This window comes from Hyperoodon ampullatus (assembly GCF_949752795.1).
Source record: "Hyperoodon ampullatus genome assembly, chromosome: 1".
Lineage (NCBI taxonomy): Eukaryota > Metazoa > Chordata > Mammalia > Artiodactyla > Ziphiidae > Hyperoodon > Hyperoodon ampullatus.
The window spans coordinates 147,160,047-147,182,196 of NC_136914.1; the positions used below are offsets into that span (position 1 = coordinate 147,160,047).

Genomic DNA, 22,150 nt, shown 5'->3' on the forward strand with positions numbered 1-22,150 from the left:
TTAGGTTCTTCTACTCATGTTTAAAAAAAAAACACTAATTAAAATAATGCTGTAAGGCCATTAAAAGCATTATAACTAATTATTTAAAATGTAGAAATATATTTGACATAATATTGAGAAAAATACAAAATGATGACTACAGTTATATAAAACTTTGTATGCACAAGAGGAGTGGAAAATATTATGTAAAAAAAATGAAAATAATTCTTAGAAGTAGTGAGATTGAATCTCTTTCCCTCTTCAAAATTTTCTTTAATGTTTCTTTAACACTGATTTTCAATTATTAAAAGATATCCATCTGTTTGATGTTGCTTTTACTCTTCAAATAGTTTTGCTTTTTCTTTAAAGTTTTCTACTTCCTTTAAACAGCAGTTGCCACTGGAGATTGTTCCCAGATTCAGGAGCTGTTTTTGGGTAGAACAGGTTAATGATGGAAGAGAAAAATCTGTTCCTTATTTCCTCAAACACTAGAGCCATAATCTTGATATTCAATATATACGGACATCTACACTTTCTGAAAAACACACCACTCCAGTTGAGTATCTAGTGATGTTACTTTCTTTTAAGCCAGTGAAGAGGAAACATTTGCTTGCCACAAGCTCTGCTGCCAAAATATTTTACTTTGATAAGAGAGTAAAATCATCCACAAAATTTCCAAACAAGATTTCATGTATATGTTCAATGGAAGTCTAAACAACTCAAAGCTCATTCTATAGCTGTATATATACTACGTATGTAGTGACTTATGCATGAACTGTATGTGTATTGCAAAAAACTGGTTTAAAAAGATTAAATTTAAACCATAGCACTCCCACCCTTTAAAAATCAATATACTATTTTAATTTAGAATAATTCAAGGATGCATGCTGCAATTTCCGAGATAAACACTGAAGGAACAATAAAAGAATATCTAACTAACAAGCTAATTTAAAAAAAGAAAAATTGAATAATACAAGAATACGTAATCCAAAAGAAACAAGAGAAAAGGGAACACAGAACAGGTGGTACCGATGTAAAGTAAACAGTCAGATGGTAATTTATGCCCAAATATATCAGGAATTACATTAAATATAAACTGACTAAACAATTCAATTAAAAGATAAAGATAAAATGGATGAAAACTATGTGTTTGCTCACAAGAGATACACCTTAAATGTAAGGATATGGAAGATCGAGAGTAGAAGACTGGAAATAATATGCCAAGCAAACACAAACCAAAAGGAAGCTGAAATAGCTATAATAATGTCAGATGAAGTAGAATTTAAAGTTGAGAAACACTGGATAAAGAAGGACATTTCATAATACTAAGAGGGTCAATCTACTAGGAAGGCATAAAAATTTTTACCTTTTAGATACACCTAACAACAGAATCTCAGATATAAACTAACAACTAAACAAAACCACAAACCCATAATCCTAATAGATTTTAACATACCTTTCTCATAGAGTAAGTAGTTTAAAAAAAAAATCAGTAAAGACATGGCTGATATAAACAGCAACAATAAATACAGCCAATCAAAAAAACAATATATTGTTACATTCTTTTCAATCAGACTTCAATTATTTATCTAAATTGGGTCAAAAGCAAATCTTAACAAATTACAAACAAGTGAAATCTTATGGTATATGTTATTTGACAATATTAATCCAAAAAGCAATGACAAAATGATAATTTAAGCAACATAATACTGAATAACCTGCCAGGAGCAAAAATTTACTTTTAAATATAGGAAACATTTTCTCTAAAGCCAAGCCCCAGAGTAAACATTTCACATGCAAAATATTTCTTTGTAAAGAGAATGTAGTTTTTTACTTTTCTCTTTATCATTTTACACAATTTTATGAAATTTAAGGCCATCAGTTTCTACAACTGAAATATTTTTAAGATACCGTGTTCGCCAGCGCACACTCACAAAGAAATAGCTGACGGGGCTGAGGAGGGGGTAGAGGAGTGATGGATTATGTCATACATACATAAGGCAACTTTAAGGATTACTTTTTTTTTAGAATGAACATCAGAGTTTCTTCTAAATTCTTAGGTACTTTTAAGGCCAATTATTCCACTGTAACTTCTTCAATTTTTACTTTTTATAAAATGTAGACTGTTTAAGAAATAAGATCCTGGCTCATTTCAGGTTTTTTTTTTTTTTTTCCTTTCAGCTTTAAACAGCATTTCTAGCATGGTAAGGCCAAACAGGTTGATTTTACACATTGTGACTGAAGTGATGCAATGTTCTTAAAAGTTACTTCTATATTGTCTGAGAAGTAAAAGAAACAGAATGCACTATTATTTCAACAATACTTTGTAAACAAAAGCTGTGCCCTCTATAAAAGAACATCCTAGTCCATAAGATTATTATTTTCTACTCATTTTTTTTTCAAAATAGTAAATTCACATTATACCGATTTAGTAAAGTGTTAAAATTTTGATGAAACAACATCATGATACATTTAAGAAGCCAGGTACTTTCATTTCTAATAAAGCCAAGATCTGTATTTCACAAAGGTATGGTTATTTTCTGCAGGATCATTTTATTAGCAGACATTTAGTCCTGTCCAAAAAGTCAGTAAGACATTTGGTTCATGCCAAAAGATACTTGAAATTTAGTCCTATCCAAGACATCCATGAGCAAATTTGGTCCATGCCAAATGGTTTTGGACAGGGCCATATATCAAGGACATTTTGGTGTGGACCAAATATCTTACAGACATTTTGGACAGGACCACATGTCCTTTATGCATTACTTGACTCAACACAATATTTACTCAATAACCTGAATGCTGGGTAGAGAGAAGAGAATAAGACAATCTCCGCTTTCTATGAGACTGCACACTAAAGAGACTATAAACATATGCCCAAATGTATCTATAATTCAGATAACGATAAGTGCTATGAAGAAAAAGAAAATAAATTGAAGGGAAGGAGAGCAGTGGGAGGAAGGGAGTGGAGTGGCAAGTTGGCTAATTTAGACAGGGTTGTGAGAAAAGGTCCATCAGGTATTTGAATGATAGGAGAGAAGTCCATGGAAGAGTACTGAGACAAGACTGAGCTTAGCATATTTGAAGTATAGCAAGAAGAGGAATCAAACATATAAGAATTTTATTTTACATAACACTGTGTGATCTTTCTTAACATCTATATCCCAAGGAACTATCAAAGTTTTTTTTCCTCCTGAGGTCTTACCTGGTCGAATTGTACTATCTCTTCCAAATAAATGAAGGCGTCTTCTACCAAGACAAAAATGTTCAATTATATGAAAAATTTCTACAGGCTTTTCTATATTGCCAATTTCAGGTTCTTCTGTGATAATCAAGTCAATGTCAACATTAGCATGAATGAAGTCCCCGTCTGTGCTACGCTTAACAGTTCCTTTGATCCCCATAAGGCAGTGTTCCTAAATAACAATAAGAGCAGAACAATTAATCTCTTTTCATCAACAGTCATATTTCACAACATTTTACATTTCTGACGTTCCTCAATTCCAAAACAATCCTCATTTCTCTGACTCTTTGGGATACAGGTCTATGGGCAAAAACACAAAAGGAAAAACCTGGATCTCTGGATCTGAGAAGACTGCCAGGGAAACTAGACATTAGAGTATTAAACTTGGGGCCATGACATTTTAGAATTGAGTCAACAACCGTAGAATCTTTTCCTCTGCAACCCTTGATAATAACTTGTCTTCAGCTGTTATGGGCATGGCACTTGACCTTGGAATCTTAAAATGATGTTATACTGGGCCTCACATGATCCAAGATCAAAACTATATATAAGGTATAAGGCTTTTCATATGGAGAGGACTTCAAGCATGGATACAGACTTATAAATACTCAACATAAGTAAATGTGAAAATCAAACGATTTCCTTTTTTGTTGTTTGTTTTTTGACCTCTATTTAATCTGGATGACAGAGTATGGTTTAAATAAATTTAATCTCACTTGACTCCATCAACCAATAATAGCAAGGATGGCTTAGATTCCCTTCAAACAGAATTCCTAGTCCAAGAAAGACTTAAAAAAGACCCTCCACCAGAGGGTCCCTGCAGAGTGAAAGACTGGAGGACAAACTGTTAAACCCTTATAACTAGCTGGGCAGTCCTCTGAAGCAGAGGTTCTCAGTGGTTCTTGTTCAGGTTCTTATGTAAAAAAAGAAAGGAAGGGGAAAGAAATATTCATCTAAGCTGGCCAGCTATGAGTCTTGCTGCCATTTCTTTTTTCTGAGCATAGAGAAAGGAAAAAAAGCTCGGGGTCAGAAGTACTAAAAGCCCATATCTGACTTAGAATTACAGCAATTTAGGATATACAGGAATATCTTCTCCAGCTCAGTATAGGTCGATCTGAGTGAATAAAATATTTTTAAATTAACTTGGATGTATTATTTTAATGCTCAATGCCATTTGTACAAGTCAAAGAGAAAGACCTTTCCACCAAAATTAATTAAACAGTATACAGTCATCTGGAAAAGCTTGAGAGAAAATAATGAAAATAAAGAAAACAAAACAGTAAAGGCAATACCTTTGTTCTCTGGAAGACAGCCTTTGGATCTAAAGTCTTAGTCTTCCCAGGATTGTTTTTATTGGTTTTAATCCAACAAATATCTTCACATCTTCTGTAACCCCACTTGCGTAAACACTAGAAATGAAAGAATTTTTTTAAAAATCCTTAGCTAAAAGAAATAAACAATACTTAAAATAACCAACCAGCATTAAAAACTTCCTAGAGGTTTGAGACATTAAATTCCAAGGTGTCACAGTAATTTTGTCTTTGTGCAGAAATAGAAAAAAAGAAATAGTAGTCTTTAAATATACAGCCATTATACAGAATACACATATACCTTCTGAATATTAATACACAGTTGATATCAAAACACAGAAAGGATTACATAATACTGATTCTTTAATACTATCTTCTACTGTCATCAGCAGAAAGTTTTAAATCATAAGAAAACTCAGCCCCTCTTTAATCAGAAAATAATTCAAAAGATAATTTTGAATAAATGGGCCACACTCTTCAAAATGTTAAGGTCATGAAAGATAAGAAAAACTAAGAAAGTCTTCCAGATAAAAGAAGACTGAAGAGACATGAAAACTGATGACACTGAGTGATCCTAAGACCAGAAAAAAAATATTTATACTATATAGACGTTGTAAGTGGGACAACTGCAAAAACTGTCTTATTGAGAATAGTATCAGAACAGTGTTAATTTTATGATGCTAATAATTGTACTATTATTATAGAAGAAAATGACCTTATCTTTCAGAAATATAACTGAAGCACTTAGGGGGAAATGGACATTATGTCTAGAATAACTCTGAAATGGGGGAGGGAAAAAGGGAAAGAATGAAAAAGAGTAAAAGAGAGAGTGAGGGGGAGAGGAGAATAAAAAAGTAAATGTGAACATTTGAGCTTCTGGGTGAATGGTAAATGCGGATTGTTGCATAATTTTTAGAACTTTTCTGTAAGACTGAAGTTATTTTGAAATAAAATGTCTTAAAATCAGGAAAAAAAAAGATAATTTTGTTCCTTCCACCTCAACTTTCTATCCTCTGACAAAGCTAAAAACTGTTGAAAATGTTCTAACTGATAACTTCTTTCCAAATGAGAGTCTTATGTTATTTTTATGATTTAATACTAAACCTCAAAAATTCAAAGACTTGGGCTTCCCTGGTGGCGCAGTGGTTGAGAGTCCGCCTGCCGATGCAGGGGACATGGGTTCATGCCCTGGTCCGGGAAGATCCCACGTGCCGTGGAGCAGCTGGGCCCGTGAGCCATGCTGCTGAGCTTGCGCATCTGGAGCCTGTGCTCCGCAACGGGAGAGGCCACATCAGTGAGAGGCCCACATACCGCAAAAAAAAATTTAAAGACTTAAAATGGTTCTTATATTTCTTTATTGAGTAAAACTTTACTTTCATCTTTATGTAATCTAGACAATAGAGAGATTTGAACCTTAGTGTCCTAGAATCTGTTATATATGAACATATAACAAATACTAGCTAAGTGAGTACTCAGAGTGGCATTTTGAGGCCCACCATATGTAGGTGTTGACTAGCTGCTGGGAAAAAAAACATGAATAAGATATAGTCCTTACCCCTAGTTGATTAAGAGCAAAGTAGGGGGAAATAAGTAAATTGGGCAGTACAATATTGTTGGTACTATGATCAAGTACAAATAGAGATGTAGTGGAACATAAAATATTCACACTTTTCAGGAATGCTCTTATTGTATAAACTGAGATACACCACAAAATGAAACTTAGATTTTTAATTTAAAATCTCAAAAATCAAGATCAGTTATCTGTTCCTGTTGCCAAGTATTTGTTTCACACTGCATTAAATATCACAAGGGCCTAAATCCAACATGCCCTAATCAACTTAGCACAAGCTCATGAGTATTTATCATGCTGAATTATTTTTGTAATCATTTGAAGCCAAAATCTGCTTTCACCAATATGACAAATTGCTGCATAAATAAGATAAAACCTCCTAATCAATTTCAACCTAATTTGGGGGGTGGGAGAAAAGCCCAAAGCCAGACATCAGAGCTAAAAAAGGTAAATACCAATACACCTATAAAAACATACAGTATGTCTCTATTTTCTTAGATTTTCTATAGCATCTTAGGGAGGTGCCAGCAATAAAATAGATACCCTATATACAGTTATAGTCTTACCATGGATTTAACAAATGACAGAAGCAATGATGTTATCCAACAGTCTCAAACTTGCTATTTATACAAAGAATACAAAAGCAATTGCAGAATTTCAGGATTTGAGAACCAATTTATCTCAATATAATCCTACTTATATTCTTCACCTGTCAAATGGACACCTCCTAAAATTACCAGGATTTAAATGAGATCATAGGCAGTAGATCAAGTAATATTTCCTAAAAATGGAAAGTATTATCCAATAACAAGTGAGGTAACTGAAACACACAAGAGTAAATATCTCTTTACCCAAAGTTTCACTGTTGGACATCAGAACTGAGACCAGAACTAGCCACAATGATTCCATTATAAAAAAGCTTTATTATTTTGTTTCCATTTAGAAATCCAAAATACTCCAATCAAAAAACCAAAAAAAGTTCTGAAATACAATAAATATAAGGTACTTAAATTGAGATGTTATAACTTCTCACTCTCATGAATTTATTCAAACTATGTGCTCCAGATGCTGTGTTATTTTTCCAATTTGATTTGGCATTCACTTAGAATTCAGGAGTTAATGCTATTCAGAAGAATACTTTTTAACTACTAATAATGAACAGTAAATGACACTAAGCAGCTTGCTTTTGAGCTGCAATTCAGTTTCAAATCTCTGAACTGTTCTCTTCCTGCAGTTGTAATAAATCGTATTTTGATTTATTCACCCCTAATGTTAGTTAACTAAGGGATACTGCCTTTTGCACATTCTTTTTTTTTTTTTTTTTTTTTTTTTTTTGCGGTACGCGGGCCTCTCACTGTTGTGGCCTCTCCCGTTGCGGAGCACAGGCTCCGGACGCGCAGGCTCAGCGGCCATGGCTCACGGGCCCAGCCGCTCCGCGGCATGTGGGATCTTCCCAGACCGGGGCACGAACCCGCGTCCCCTGCATCGGCAGGCGGACTCTCAACCACTGCGCCACCAGGGAAGCCCTGCACATTCTTTTTTAAACATTTTTTCTTCTGAATATTTTAGTACTGTTCAAGAAACAAAGGAAGAAATAACATTAATCTTCAAACTTCTTATGCAACATACTATGTTATTTTTTTCTTAGGAATTTAAAAACCCACTTAAAAAAACACCATCTTACCACTCTTCCAAGGTCCAATCCCTCCCCAGAACCACACCAGAGAAAAATAAATGATCGAGGTGCTGCAATCTCATCAATTTCTAACTTCATGATCTGTAAGAAATCAAACCAATATTGCATAGAAGCATTTTATTTCCCATTCATCCTAAATCCAAAAGAACAACCATTGAGATTTATCAGGACTTACAGTAAATGTGTTCTTTAAATGTACTAATTTTCATTAGGAAATACAATGGAAAATAAATTTTATTCTTAAAACTTGTTCTTCTGGTTTTTTATTCCCTATTAAGACAACAACACGCAGATGCACACATGCACATACATACACTTGATTTTATATGGAAAGAGTTTACAGGAAACCATATTTATAGAATTACAGAATTTTATAAGTTATGGCTTGAGAGCAACCTGTTACCATTAACAGAAAAAGAAACTGAAAAGGGATTAAATTACCCCAAAGATAGGGGCAAAATTAAAACATAACCACAAATGTTTGGGGGAGGACTTTGTTTCCAGTAGAACGGTTCTAAATAAAATAAATCAATATACACATTTCAGTATAATGACTAAGTCTGAAATGTCACAAACAATAGACTATAATTGCTTTGTATTTGTTAAGTGTGTCAATTTTAAAAAAAGTTCTGCAATAATTAAATCTCTAAATTGGGGAAATACCTTATACTTGTATAAATGACTACGAAAGCAACCATTTTATATGGTATTCCTTTTCTTTTAGCTTCCTGTCACAGTTAAGAAGTTCCAGAGACAACGGTTCAAGCAAATATTTTTTAGTTTCATGTATTAAGAAAATCTTAACTTCTACCTGAGTGGATCATAACCACATCATCTATAATTTATCTAGGTAAAAATACATTATTTGACAGTGGTAATGGAAAAAAATTACAATAGGCATAAACCTATTCAGTTTTACACTTCCGATTTTAAGTCTTGATATATCTCATCTAATATTCTCACAGGAATATGAATTAAATATGTAATACACACACACATATATTCCTACAAACATCTATACATGGTATAGCTGAAGATAAGTGATGGCACACATCAGTGAAGAATATTAAGCAAATTACTCTCTTGACATTACAATTATAAATGCTAAATGCTGGTATTTTAAGAAAGTGCTTATATTCTTTTGTTTTGTTTTGTTTTTGCGGTACGCGGGCCTCTCACTGTTGTGGCCTCTCCCGTTGCGGAGCACAGGCTCTGGACGCTCAGGCTCAGCGGCCATAGCTCACGGGCCCAGTCGCTCCGCAGCATGTGGGATCCTCCTGGACCGGGGCACGAACCCGTGTCCTCTGCATCGGCAGGCAGACTCTCAACCACTGCGCCACCAGGGAAGCCCGAAAATGCTTAAATTCTTAAACAAAACACACTGGCCTCTACTGACCCTCTAATGTGAAAAAGAATACCTGTCAAACCTGAATACTTTCTTATTTATACCTTATTTATATTAGCTACTGGCACTTTCTTTAAGGTATTATCACATAAACGTTAAGAGCTTAGGGCTCTGGGGCCAGACAAAACTTTTCAATATGCATATAAAATGGAATTCCTTTATTTCAAAAACTCTGTTAGTTTATCATATGTAATTGAAGCTCCTGTACCTTCACTGACCAAACCTTAGAGACTGGCTAGAGAAAATAAAGTTCAACCTAACTACTAATCAGACATAATAAGATTAATTTTTCAATTTTCTTTTGACTAAATTGACAAAGTTTGTTTTACATTATTAATCAATTTTGATGAGGATATAGTGAAATAGACATTTCTTTTTTTTTTTTTTTTTTTTTTTTGCGGTACGCGGGCCTCTCACTGTTGTGGCCTCTCCCGTTGTGGAGCACAGGCTCCGGACGCACAGGCTCAGCGGCCATGGCTCACGGGCCCAGCCGCTCCGCGGCATGTGGGATCTTCCCAGACCGGGGCACGAACCCGCGTCCCCTGCATCGGCAGGCGGACTCCCAACCACTGCGCCACCAGGGAAGCCCCTAGACATTTCTTAAACACTACTAGAAGGAATGTAAATTTGTGTAACCTATCTGGAGAACTTCTCAGCAATATCAAGAGCATTATATCTTTAACCTTAAGTTTTGGGGATACTATATACTGTATACTTTTCTGTTTCAACAACAAACACAGATTACACTTATCAGAGGAGAGGAAAAACTTTTGTAAAGTAAAATAAAATAAATAAAATTGCCAGAGGTACTGAAGCTGAAAGGAAAAGCTTCAAGGAAGAAAAACTGAAGTTATTACATCTTGAAAAGTAAGTAATATTAACAATAGTTAATAATTATTAACTAGGAAGATGTGCAAGGATTCAAAGCAGTTTTCTATGAAACACCAGTCTAGAATTTCAGTCCTTTCCCTTCCCTACCTCTCTTCTGTGTTCAGTGCTCCTGATCACTCTCCTCCTCGAAATTCCCTATTCCGTTGGTTTCCGTGATATTCATACTCTCTTGGTTCACCTCATTCATCTTTGACCCATTCTTTTCACATCTCTTTTATAATGTGCCTCTTAAATGTAAGTTTCCTGAGGATTTACAGTAAATCCACACTGTATCTTACTGAGACACTATCTAGAGACAAATTCATTTATTCTCATAGGTTTAATTTGCTAACCCTTTAAAATCTGTATTTTGAGATATCTTTTGATATCTTGTCTTTTAAGTTTCATACTCTTATTACAACCTCTACGTGAATGTCTCACACACAGCTCTAAATCAACACATTCAGTAAAATCTAATCGCTCTAATCCTGCTACTCTTCTTAAATTGACTCTCTCAGCTGGTGATAACTCAACCCATTTATCCCAAGACTCAAACTCCTGAGTCATCCTTTAACTCTTCCCCTCTTCCCAATCACTAGATCTCACCAGAAGTATCTACAAAACATTACTGAATTTATCATCTCCTTTCTATTCTTATTACCATCACCCTAAATCAGGGTCCCTTCATCTCCTAACTAGACTACTGCAACGGTCTTCTATCTGCTCTCCCCTCTCCAGACTTCAATTTCTCTAGTCCATCCTCCCCTACACACTAATCTGACCATTTTACTAAACTGGTTAAAGCCCTTCAAAGATTCCTTAATGCCTTTAGGCATTAAGCTAAGTTTCTAAGACAGCATCTCAAGACAGTCCCAATCTGTGTTCCAACATCAACCTACATACAGACCTCCCTCACCCGTCTCTTTGCCTCCATCCCTTCTGCTCTTGCTGTTCCTTCTGCTTGGAATCCCTAATCCACCCTTTTCTTCAGCTGGTCAATTCCAGCTAATCTATCCATACATACTGTTCATGTGTCATCTCTTCTGTTTATGTCCCCCCAGCTCCCTCAGCTTGGTCAGTTTTTCTCAGATCACCTTATGCAGTCCTCTATTATTGAACTAACAATATGATAATGCAATTATCTGTTTAGGTCATTGTTTATTTTATCCCATTAAACTGTGTGCCCCTTAAGGCCAAATACTAAGTCTTATTCATCTTTCAATCTCCAGTACCTAGTTGCCTAGTACAAAGTGGTGCTCAATAAATATTTGTTATTTTTGTTATTGATCAGTAAAAACAGGTTACTTTATGTAACTAACTGAAGATATCAGCTTGTTCAATTTTATTCAGGAAAATATATTATCACAATTATATAATACTGAATTATACCACAATTATATAATACATATGTCCCTTAAATCTATTATACTGTAAGTTCTTTAAAAAGTAGAAATTATGTTCATATGTGTGTGTGTGTGTGTACGTATACTCTGTTTACTAAAACTAACCAAATATGGAATGTTATCAACCATTCAATCTGTTTTTAGACTTATTTCTAGCTATACATCCAAGGACTCTAAGACTGGAATTGTGAGTCTTCCACAGACAATTTACTCACTACCTGTTCAACTTCTGCCTCAAAAAGACAAATCAGACTAAAGATATTATAATATTTGTTAATGTACCTTAGACCTTCAGCCATAATATATACTATAAATCTATATTTACAATTCCTAAAAAAGTAGGGATATTTATAATATTACTTTCTGATCAGACATATATTTATTTGAAAAATAAATAATTCGTTACAATGTAGAAAGTTTGATCATACATCATCCCAAGTCCAGCATTTTTCATTAGCAGTGATGCCAGTCTCTCTGTAATATTCTTCTAAAGGGGGTTCAAGAAGAATCACATCAAATTTGGGTGTTAGTTCTCTGATGTCAAAGGCTTCTATATCTGCTTGTAAGTACCTATTTGATTAAAGCATAAAATGTAAGAGATTTTCAAATACTTTATAGATGGTAATGAAAGAAATTTCTTAAATGTTTCCTAAACACTATTTACAAAGTCACCATGAGCTAATTACTGAATACCTTTTTATGGAGGAGTATCCTTCCTCAGTACAGACAGTAAACCATCTACCAGTGCTCTTCCCGAGGACATGGATACACTCACACTACAAAGTAAAATCACAGTCCCACACGAACATCCAAAATACAAACTTCTCTCATTTCTTATATTGAAAATCCATACTCAGATGAGTGAGCCCCTTTCCATTATCATCGTAATATTCCAAAGAATACCATATTACCTTCTCCACAATTGTTAAGTTAGAAAAACTATTTGTTAGTAAGTTTTAAATTTCTCCCTCTAAAAAAGTTTCTAAAAATGGACATAATTTTCATTCTTTAGTTTGTGCCTTAGTAATATTGTTTAACAGTCTTTTCTAGCTACTTAGTATAAATTACTACTAGCTTTTACTTAATGGTTATTTCCACATAGTATGAAAGTATTTCAAATATAAATATAAAATACTTTAAATGTAAGATAGTCTGCTAAAATTTCTGCCACAAACTCAGACTTCTTCGTGGTTCTTCTAATCATTAACAGTATACATTTTAGCGAACTGTTAAATGTACAAAATGTTCAAAGTAAGCTAAATGTGGAATAAAGAGAGTCTCCAATTTCAAAGACCGTAAACACATTTTTTTAGGGAAACATTAGTCTGTTTAGCAAAGGTTAAAATGAATTTTTGTATTCCAAAATGTTAATAGCATCTCTGGTTGCTGAGTTATAATTAACTTTCATTTTCTTACTTTCCCTCTCTAAGTTTTCTAACTTTCTTCAATAAATAGTTTTTTAGAAAAATAGTCATTTAAAAACATTTTAAGATAATCAGGAATACAACAAATATGATTTTCTAAGAAAAAAATTTTAATTAGTAATTTAAAGTAAATTATCTAGAAAACTGAAAATAAATTAAATGAGAACCTACTGTGTACTCAGCACTGGAGTTTCAAACTTCAAACTATTTTACTATACAGAAGAAAGAGAGTGTGTTAACCTTACAAAGATGGTGAATTTTTTTCAAACAGAAAAGGGGTTACATGATAAAAAGACTAATATTTTAAGCCTGAGTTGGGAACAAAAAACCCCACTTACATAGGAGGAGTGTTAGATTTAGATATTAACTCATCCTTCAGCCTGATGAGCTCCCTCAGTTTAGGGTATTCTTCAAATCTGTCAGCCAAACCTGAAGAGGAAACATAGTAAATTCCAAATTTCAATACAAATGAGTATCAGTGCATTCAAACGTGATGAGCCTGCTCAGAACAAAACAATACACAACCACCTCTTCATCCTCACATCCTTTTAAAAAAGTCTGAGGACTTTTAAACAATTCATAAATACATTTTATAAACCTAATGACCTTAATCCCACATGCAGGCAAACTCCCAGATGTTCTACAGCCCAGATCAAGTCAATTAACCATTTAATTTCTCAAATTTATTAGATTAACTAACCTGCTTATAGCATCAAATTTAGCCATTCTGTTCTCAGGAAAAGAAAATTTTTTCTTTCAATCATGCTTTTTTCATTTTCTGTTTACTAAAAAAAGTCTTTCTCCCAAAGAATCTAGTGATTGTTAAAATTTTTACTTAGTTTCTTAGACAGTTATCCAAAGCACAGAAAATGAGGATTTCTTTTCTTTACTGCTGATGGTCTTAAATTAAGTGGCTACACTTTATGGACACAATCCCAGAACAAATCTAGTTAAAAAGATAATGAGTCCCTAACAGTCATTAGCTCACACCTCATTCACTCTGATTACTTATCAAAATTGTACTACCAATTCCAAGATAAGTCACTTTCTCTAAGAATATTTCCTATATCAATATTTATAGTTTTAAAGATCTCACTCCACATTATTATAAACCAAATCCTCAGATACATTTTCAAGCTTAGGACATTGAAAAACATCTCCAAGTTCCATAAAGGTTAAAAACAGGAGACTTGTTCCCATGTCCTCAAAAATATTTAAATCTCTGAGCCTCAGAAGAGATTTTAGGTAAAACAACATAATAACTGTTTAAACAACTGTAGGAGTAAGTAGGGCTTTGAATATCAAAGATTCCTAAAAGTTTTTATTTTGTTTTTTTCTTTCTTCCCTACAAGAAGCATAATCATAACAATATAAATTATATAAACATCTTAAGTTGAAAACCAGAAGTACATTTTAATAACTTTAATATCAAAGAGTAAAAAAGTGAAAGATTTTGTAAAGCCTCCTCAATCAGTGGTTACATAACAAATTTCAAATGAAACAAGTTTGAAGATTTTAGTACAGTCAGGTTTCAATCACAATAGAGTCAGCTCTCAATCATCTACAGAAGAGGTACACCTTTTTCTCAATCTGTAATAGTTTCCTAAGTACATTTTCTTTTTTTTTTTTTTTGCGTTGGTAAGAGGCTTTAATGTTATATGTTGTTTAGTTTACTTAGAGAATAAAAAAGAATGATTAAAATTATTTATTTGTATATTAACATACACCATTGTTTGTATTAAATATTATTAAATGTTCTTAACATCACTTTGAATACAAGAAAGATTTGGTCCCTATCCTCAGCAGCCCATCAAGGATGAAAACTGTTTCAATAATCAATTGCTGTCTTGAAAAACATAGTGACTTCAAACAAGACTCTTTTTTTGTTTGCTTGTGTTTCTCAGTTGTTGAGGCTTCTGTGGGTCAGGAGTTCTGGTGGGGCGCCTCAGGAAAGGCTCAGGTGGGGCTGGAGGATCCGGCACAGCCCGACTGGAATGAATGTCTGGTGCCTCTCCCGGGTCATGGCTTGACCAGCTGGGGTGAGCTGGATTCACTAAGTACATTTTCTTTGCCTTGGAGAAATAAGTATCTTAAAAGCAGAAAGTCTGATAATGAAATTTGGTTATATCAATATAACTTATCACAACTTTGAGGAGAAAAACAGCTTTTTGAAGTATAATTGATAAATGAAAACCTTATATATTAAACCTGTATTTAATGTATGCAATTCGATGAGTTTGAACATATGCATACACCTGTGAAACCATCACCACAATCAAGGTAAGACGTATCAATAATCTCCAAAAGTTTGTGTTCCTCTGGTTTTAGTGTGTGTGCGTGTGTGTGTATGTGTGTGTGGTAAGAACACTTAAGTAAGATGAAATCTACCCTCTTAAATTTTTTTAAGTATTGCTGACTATAGTCAACAGTATTGCTGACTACAACTTGCTATACAGCAAATCTACAGAAAAAATTTATCTTGCATAACTGAAATTTTATACCAATTGAACAACAACTCCCCATTTTCCTCTCTCTCTAGCCCGACAATCACTCCTGCATTCTCTGCTTCTATGAGACTGACTACTCCAGGTACCTCATAAAAGTTATGTGTTTATATACACATACTATTTTAGATACCTCTGTAAGTGCATGCATATTTGTCATCCTGTGACTGGCCTATTTCACTTACCATTATCATAACTTTTTGTGCTACATCTAAATTTTGCCTGTGAAAACATTAAAATCAGTTTCTACATGTTGCTTACAAACAAGAAAGGAGAAAATAAACTGGATTACATCAAAATTAAAATTTTTGTGTTGTAAATGGTACCAACAAGAAAGTGAAAAGACAGGAATTCCCTGGCGGTCCGGTGGTTAGAACTCTGCGCTCTCACTGCCAAGGGCGTGGGTTCAATCCCTGGTCGGGGAACTAAGATCCTGCAAGCCACAGTGTGGCCAAAAGAAAGACAACCCACAGAATGGGAGACAATATTTGCAAATCATACACCTGATAAGGGACTTGTACTGAGAATATATAAAGAACTCTTACAATGTAATAATAAAAAGACAAATTACCAATTAAAAAATAAGCAGAGTTTAGACATCTCTCTAAAGTAGGTATTTAAGTAAGTGCAAAAATAAGCATAGAAAAAGATTCTTAATATCATTAGTCACTAGGGAAATGTAGATCAAAATCACAATGAAATACTACTTCATACCACTAGGAGGGCTATAATTAAAAAGACAGATAATAAAATGTCAAGGGTGGTAAGAAACTGGAAATCTCACATATTGTTGGTAGGAATGTAAATGGTACAGCTGCTCTGAAAAACATTTGGGCAGTTCCTCAAAAAGTTAAACATAGTTACCACATGACACAGCAATTCCACTCCCAGGTATATACCGAAGAGAAATGAAAGCATACATTCACACAAAAACTTTACATGAATATTCATAGCAGCAGAGTTTATAACAATCAAAAAGTGGAAACAACACAAATGAATAGATAAACGAAATGTGGTATGTACATACAATGGAATATTTGGCAATAAAAAGAAATGAAGTACTGATAATATGCTGCAACATCAATGGCCCCTGAAAACATTATGTTAAGTGAAAAAACCCCAATCACAAAATATCACATATTGTATGAGTCCAATTATATGAATGTCTAGAATAGGCAAATTGATAGACAATAGTCAGTTAATGATTACTTAAGGCTGGGGGGCAACTGTGGGAGAAGGAATGGGAACTGACCGCTAATGAGGACTAAATTTCTTTAGGGGAGATGAAAATGTTCTAAGGATGTGGAGAAAGGGGACTTGTACACTGTTGGTAGGCATGTAAATCGGTAGTCACTGTGGAAAACATTATAGAGTTTCTCAAAAAAACTAAAAATAGAACTACCACATGATCCAGCAACTCCATTTCCGGGTATATATCTGAAGAAAATGAAAACACTAATTCAAAAAGATACACACACCCCAGTGTTCTTAGCAGCATTATTTACAATAGCCAAGAAATGGAAGCAACCTAAGCATCCAGCAAAAGTAAATGGATAAAGACAATGTGCCATATATATATATATATATATATATACACACACACACACACAATGTGGTGTATGTACTCTCTCTCACACACACACACAAACATTTATTACTCAGCCATAAAAAAAAGTGAAATTCTGCCTTTTGAAACAACATGGATGGATTGGAGGGTATTATGCTTAGTGAAATAAGTCAGACAGAGAAAGACAAATACTGTATATTACCACTTATACGTTGAATCTAAAAAATAAAACTAGTGAATATAACAAAAAAGAAACAGACTCACAGATAAAGAGAACAAACTAGTGGTTACCAGGGGGGAGAGGGAAGTGGGGAGAGCAAAATAGGGGGAGGGGATTAAGAAGTACAAACTTCTAGGCATATAATAAATAAGCTACAAGGATATATTGTACAGCAGAGAAAATACAGCCAATATTTTATAATAACTATAAATGAAATATAATCTTTAAAAATTGTAAACCACTATTGGTACACCTAAAACTTATATAATATTGCAAATCGATGATACCTTAATTTTTTAAAAAAGTTCTAAAATTAGATTGTGGCAATGGTTGCACAAATCTATAGATATTCTTTTTTTTTTTTTTTTTTTTTTTTTTTGCGGTAGGCGGGCCTCTCACTGTTGTGGCCTCTCCCCTTGCGGAGCACAGGCTCCGGAGCACAGGCTCAGTGGCCATGGCTCACGGGCCCAGCCGCTCCGCGGCATGTGGGATCTTCCCAGACCGGGGCACGAACCCGTGTCCCCTGCATCAGCAGGCGGACTCTCAACCACTGCGCCACCAGGGAAGCCCTATAGATATTCTTAAAAAACTGAATTATATTCTTTAACTGGGTGCACTGTATGGTACATGAATTATCTCAGTCAAGCTGTTTTTAAAAATGTAGGGATAATGCCTTTGGTAAGCTTATCGGTAGACTGGACACAGCTGAGAAAAGCTTCTGAGCTTGACGGTATCTCAATAGAAACCTCAAAAACTGAAAAGTAAATAGAACAAAAATTGGAAAAAAAAAAAAGCCAGACTATCTAAGGAATGTGGGACAACTACAAAAGGTAAAATGTGTAATGGAAATATAAGGAGAAAAAACAGAAAGAGGAACAGAAGAAATATTTGAAATAATAATGACTGAGAATTTTCCCAAAATAATGTCAGACATCAAACCCCAGACACAGGAAGCTCAGAGAGTACCAAAGAGGATAAATGCAAAAAAACCCCAAAGCAAACAAAACCCAGCTATACCTACACATATCATTTTCAAACTACAGAAAATCAAAGCTAATGAAAAAATTCTGAAAGAAACCAGAAAAAAAAAAAACAACTGTTGAGGAACAAAGTTAAGAATTATATTCAACTTCTCAGGAACAAGCAAGAACAGGGTGAAGTAAAATACTTAAAAGTGTTGAAAGAAAGAAAACACCAATCTAGAATTCTGTACTTTGCAAAATTAATCTTTCAAAAGTAAAGGAAAAATAAAGACTTTCTCAGGCAAACAAAAATTGAGGGAATTTGTTGCCAATAGGCCTGCCTTGCAAGAAATGTTAAAAGAAATTCTTTAGAAATTTTGTTAGAAATAAACCACAAAATGGGTAAATTACATGCATGTAATCAACAGCTAGCAATAGCATATTCCCAACAAATCTGACATACCTACATCTCTGATGAAATTTTGAGGTCTATGTCCGGTGTCTACAAAATGTTGGCAGTAATCATTATGGGGATTTAAACTCTGTGTTCCCTAAAGAAAACGTCAAAATTAAATTAATAGCATTCGCTCTGAGGGCAGATACACTAACTCTGAACTTTGTTTTTTATTATGAGGCCATACAAAATATAAGTTAACTGACATTAAAAAAAACAGAAAACATCACTATTAAAATAATAGTATTACAATTCAGTATCTACAGACATTAATAAAGCATTATCTCATCCTAAATGGGCAAGCATCAGAAGAATATTTCATGAATAATTTTAAATGACCTTTATTTTATAATGATCCCTCAATAACTGAAAAAATCTTGAAAACAAATAAGCATTTAAAATCTTTTCAGGCATAGAGCTGAAATGTGAAGTTATGACCTGAAAATTATTTATTTACCTTAAGAAAAGTACTAGAATCTTTGTAAATCTCTTCTTCATATGGCAAATTCTCATCCTCCTGTTGCATTTCTAATTCATCCTTGGAAAAGGAAGTATACATTTTAAGAGGAATATCTTACATATTATGATATCTCGAGTATTAAGACTCATATAAATATTTTCTTTCCCTAAGACACAATAAAGTTTTCAAATTACTGTTAAAGTCAAATATTGAAGTCAGGACTTCCCTGGTGGTCCAGTGGTTAAGAATCTGCCTTCCAATACAGGGGACGCAGGTTGGATCCCTGGTCCGGGAACTAAGATCCCACATGCCGTGGGGGAACTAAGATCCCACGTGCTGTGGGCAAGTAAGCCCGCGCACATATCCGACAGCTAGAGAGAAGCCCACGGGCGGCAATGAAGAGCCCACATGCCACAACTAAGGCCCGATGCAGCCAAATAAATACATAAATAAATAAATAAATAAATAAAAATACAAATTAAAAAAAATTTTTGAATCTAAAAAAAAATTGAAGTTTTTGCTTTCTCATCATTAGCTGTAACTAGTTATGCTTATAATATATAAAATAAATATTTCTTTTTCATTCTCATCAGTAATAACTGTCTATAACTACTAATTTTGTTGACTAATTTATCTAGGATTATTTATCTCTGATATAATACCTTAAATACTAGAATTTAGCTCAAATCGTGAAAGATATGACCACCAATAGGGCAATTTTATTTCTACTAGATCAAACCATATGAAACTATTTTATAAGTCAAAAATGTTAAAATATCAGAAACTGTATGTATATGGTTTGACCTAATATAATCACAAATAGTTAAGTTATATAAGAGGATATATCAAATGCAACCAATACACAAGAGAATATCTATGAAATTAGATAATTATATCTAAAGATTTACTGAAACTATTTATTCTCTTCTCTATTGAATATAGTTGTATGACAATTAATTTGAAAAAAATGGAGGTAGGTTATTTTGTCCTTAACTTTCTTTCTTTTCAACTACATATTGTAATTACAAGTTGAGAAGCTGGGTTTTTGCCTTGGGCCTCTGTCAGAAATGGTTCTACACTGCTGTCTAGCCCATGAGTTCTCAAAATATTTTAACTGTACTACCCTATATTGTTAACATGGAATAATGCAAGTCAAAGAAGACAGCATTGTAGCCTCTCAAAATATGATCGAATTATCCAAAGTTTCTGATACATCTACCTCCTTACTCTTATTTGAGAATGCTATCGCCTAGTGCTTACTAGGCATTAGGCTAAGTGCTTTATATACATCACCTAATTTAATCCACATACCTCTTGTGTTAAACTGATATAAATGTCTTAAATTTACCTAATTACATACACACTACCAACAATTATTCAGTATTCTGTCAAAATTCAGCTTCTGTCAAATTTTGTTTTCCTGGGTAAGACTCTACAGATTGTAAGGACTTATTTTCTTCTTGACCATAAAATTGTCCCATTCTCTACTTGCCTTATATTCTTCCATTTTGTCTTCATCTGTCTCTCCTTCATCCTGATACTTACGTTTTGCATTTGGAGCAGAGGTATCATAGGAAGCCCTGAAAATTAAAACTGAAATATCACTCACAAATATATACAAGATGTATAAATGTACCCATTAATAATATTAAAGAACTGGTTATAAAAACAGAACAAGGCAAATTTTTCCTGACTAAACAGTATCTATTCACCCAGTTTATAAATCTTAAAAGTAACACAACCTGATGAATAATCTGTATTTTTTTGAGAAAGCAAACAAATAAGAAACTAAGCTTTTATAAGGTATGAATGGCAAAAAGAAAGTTCTACATTATGTATCATTCTAATGTGTCTTGAGCAAAACTGATGTTCTATAAAGGATCATAAGAGACTACTACAAGCAACTATATGCCAATAAAATGGACAACCTGGAAGAAATGGACAAATCTTTAGAAATGTAAAAAATTCCCAGACTGAACCAGGAAGAAACAGAAAATATAAACAGACCAATCACAAGTAATAAAATTAAAACTGTAATTAACAATCTTCCATCAGGGGCTTCCCTGGTGGCGCAGTGGTTGAGAGTCCGCCTGCCAATGCAGGGGACACGGGTTCGTGCCCCGGTCCGGAAAGATCCCACATGCCACGGAGCGGCTAGGCCCGTGAGCCATGGCTGCTAAGCCTGCGCGTCCAGAGCCTGTGCTCCACAACGGGAGAGGCCACAACAGTGAGAGGCCCGCGTACCGCCAAAAAAAAAAATCTTCCATCAAACAAGTCCAGGAACAGATGGCTTCACAGGTGAATTCTATCAAACATTTAGAGAAGAGCTAACACCTATCCTTCTCAGACTCTTGCAAAAAACTGAAGAGGGAGGAACACTCACAAAATCTATTGAAAGGATCATACACCATGATCAAGTGGGATTTATCCCAGGAATGCAAGGATTCTTCAATATATGCAAATCAATCAATGTGATACACCATATCAACAAATTAAAGAATAAAAACCATATGATCATCTCAATAGATGCAGAAAAAATTCTACAAAAATTTGACAAAATTAACACCCATTTAAGATAAAAACTCTCCAGAAAATGGGCATAGAGGGAACCTACCTCAACATAATAAAGGACATATATGACAAACCCACAGCAAACATCATTCTCAATGGTGAAAAACTGAAAGCATTTCCTGTAAGATCAGGAACAAGACAAGGATGTCCACTCTCACCACTATTATTCAACATAGTTTTGGAAGTCCTAGCCACGGCAATCACAAAAGGAAAAGAAATAAAAGGAATACAAATTGGAGGGACTTCCCTGGTGGCACAGTGGTTAAGAATCCACTTGCCAATGCAGGGGACACGGGTTCGAGCCCTGGGCCGGGAAGATCCCACATGCCGCAGAGCAACTAAGCCCGTGTGCCACAACTACTGAGCCTGCGCTCTAGAGCCCACGAGCCACAACTAATGAAGCCCACATGCCTAGAGCCCATGCTCCGCAACAAGAGAAGCCACCGCAATGAGAAGCCCACACACCACAATGAAGAGTAGCCCCTGCTCACTGCAACTAGAGAAAGCCTGT

At 34.4% G+C, this 22,150-nt stretch overlaps 1 protein-coding gene across 1 annotated transcript in view; it reads right to left on the reverse strand.

Moving 5' to 3' along the window:
• The window catches only part of METTL14 (methyltransferase 14, N6-adenosine-methyltransferase non-catalytic subunit), a 32,997-nt gene that overhangs the window by 3,772 nt on the left and 7,075 nt on the right, over positions 1-22,150 (reverse strand). Inside the window, exons 3-10 of the mRNA XM_079706351.1 lie at positions 20,561-20,648; positions 19,066-19,146; positions 18,618-18,705; positions 13,240-13,330; positions 11,906-12,047; positions 7,788-7,880; positions 4,516-4,632; positions 3,185-3,395 (exon numbers count right to left, since the gene is read on the reverse strand). Of these exons, the coding sequence (XP_079562477.1) occupies positions 3,185-3,395; positions 4,516-4,632; positions 7,788-7,880; positions 11,906-12,047; positions 13,240-13,330; positions 18,618-18,705; positions 19,066-19,146; positions 20,561-20,648 (911 nt within the window). The remainder of the gene's footprint in view (positions 1-3,184; positions 3,396-4,515; positions 4,633-7,787; positions 7,881-11,905; positions 12,048-13,239; positions 13,331-18,617; positions 18,706-19,065; positions 19,147-20,560; positions 20,649-22,150) is intronic.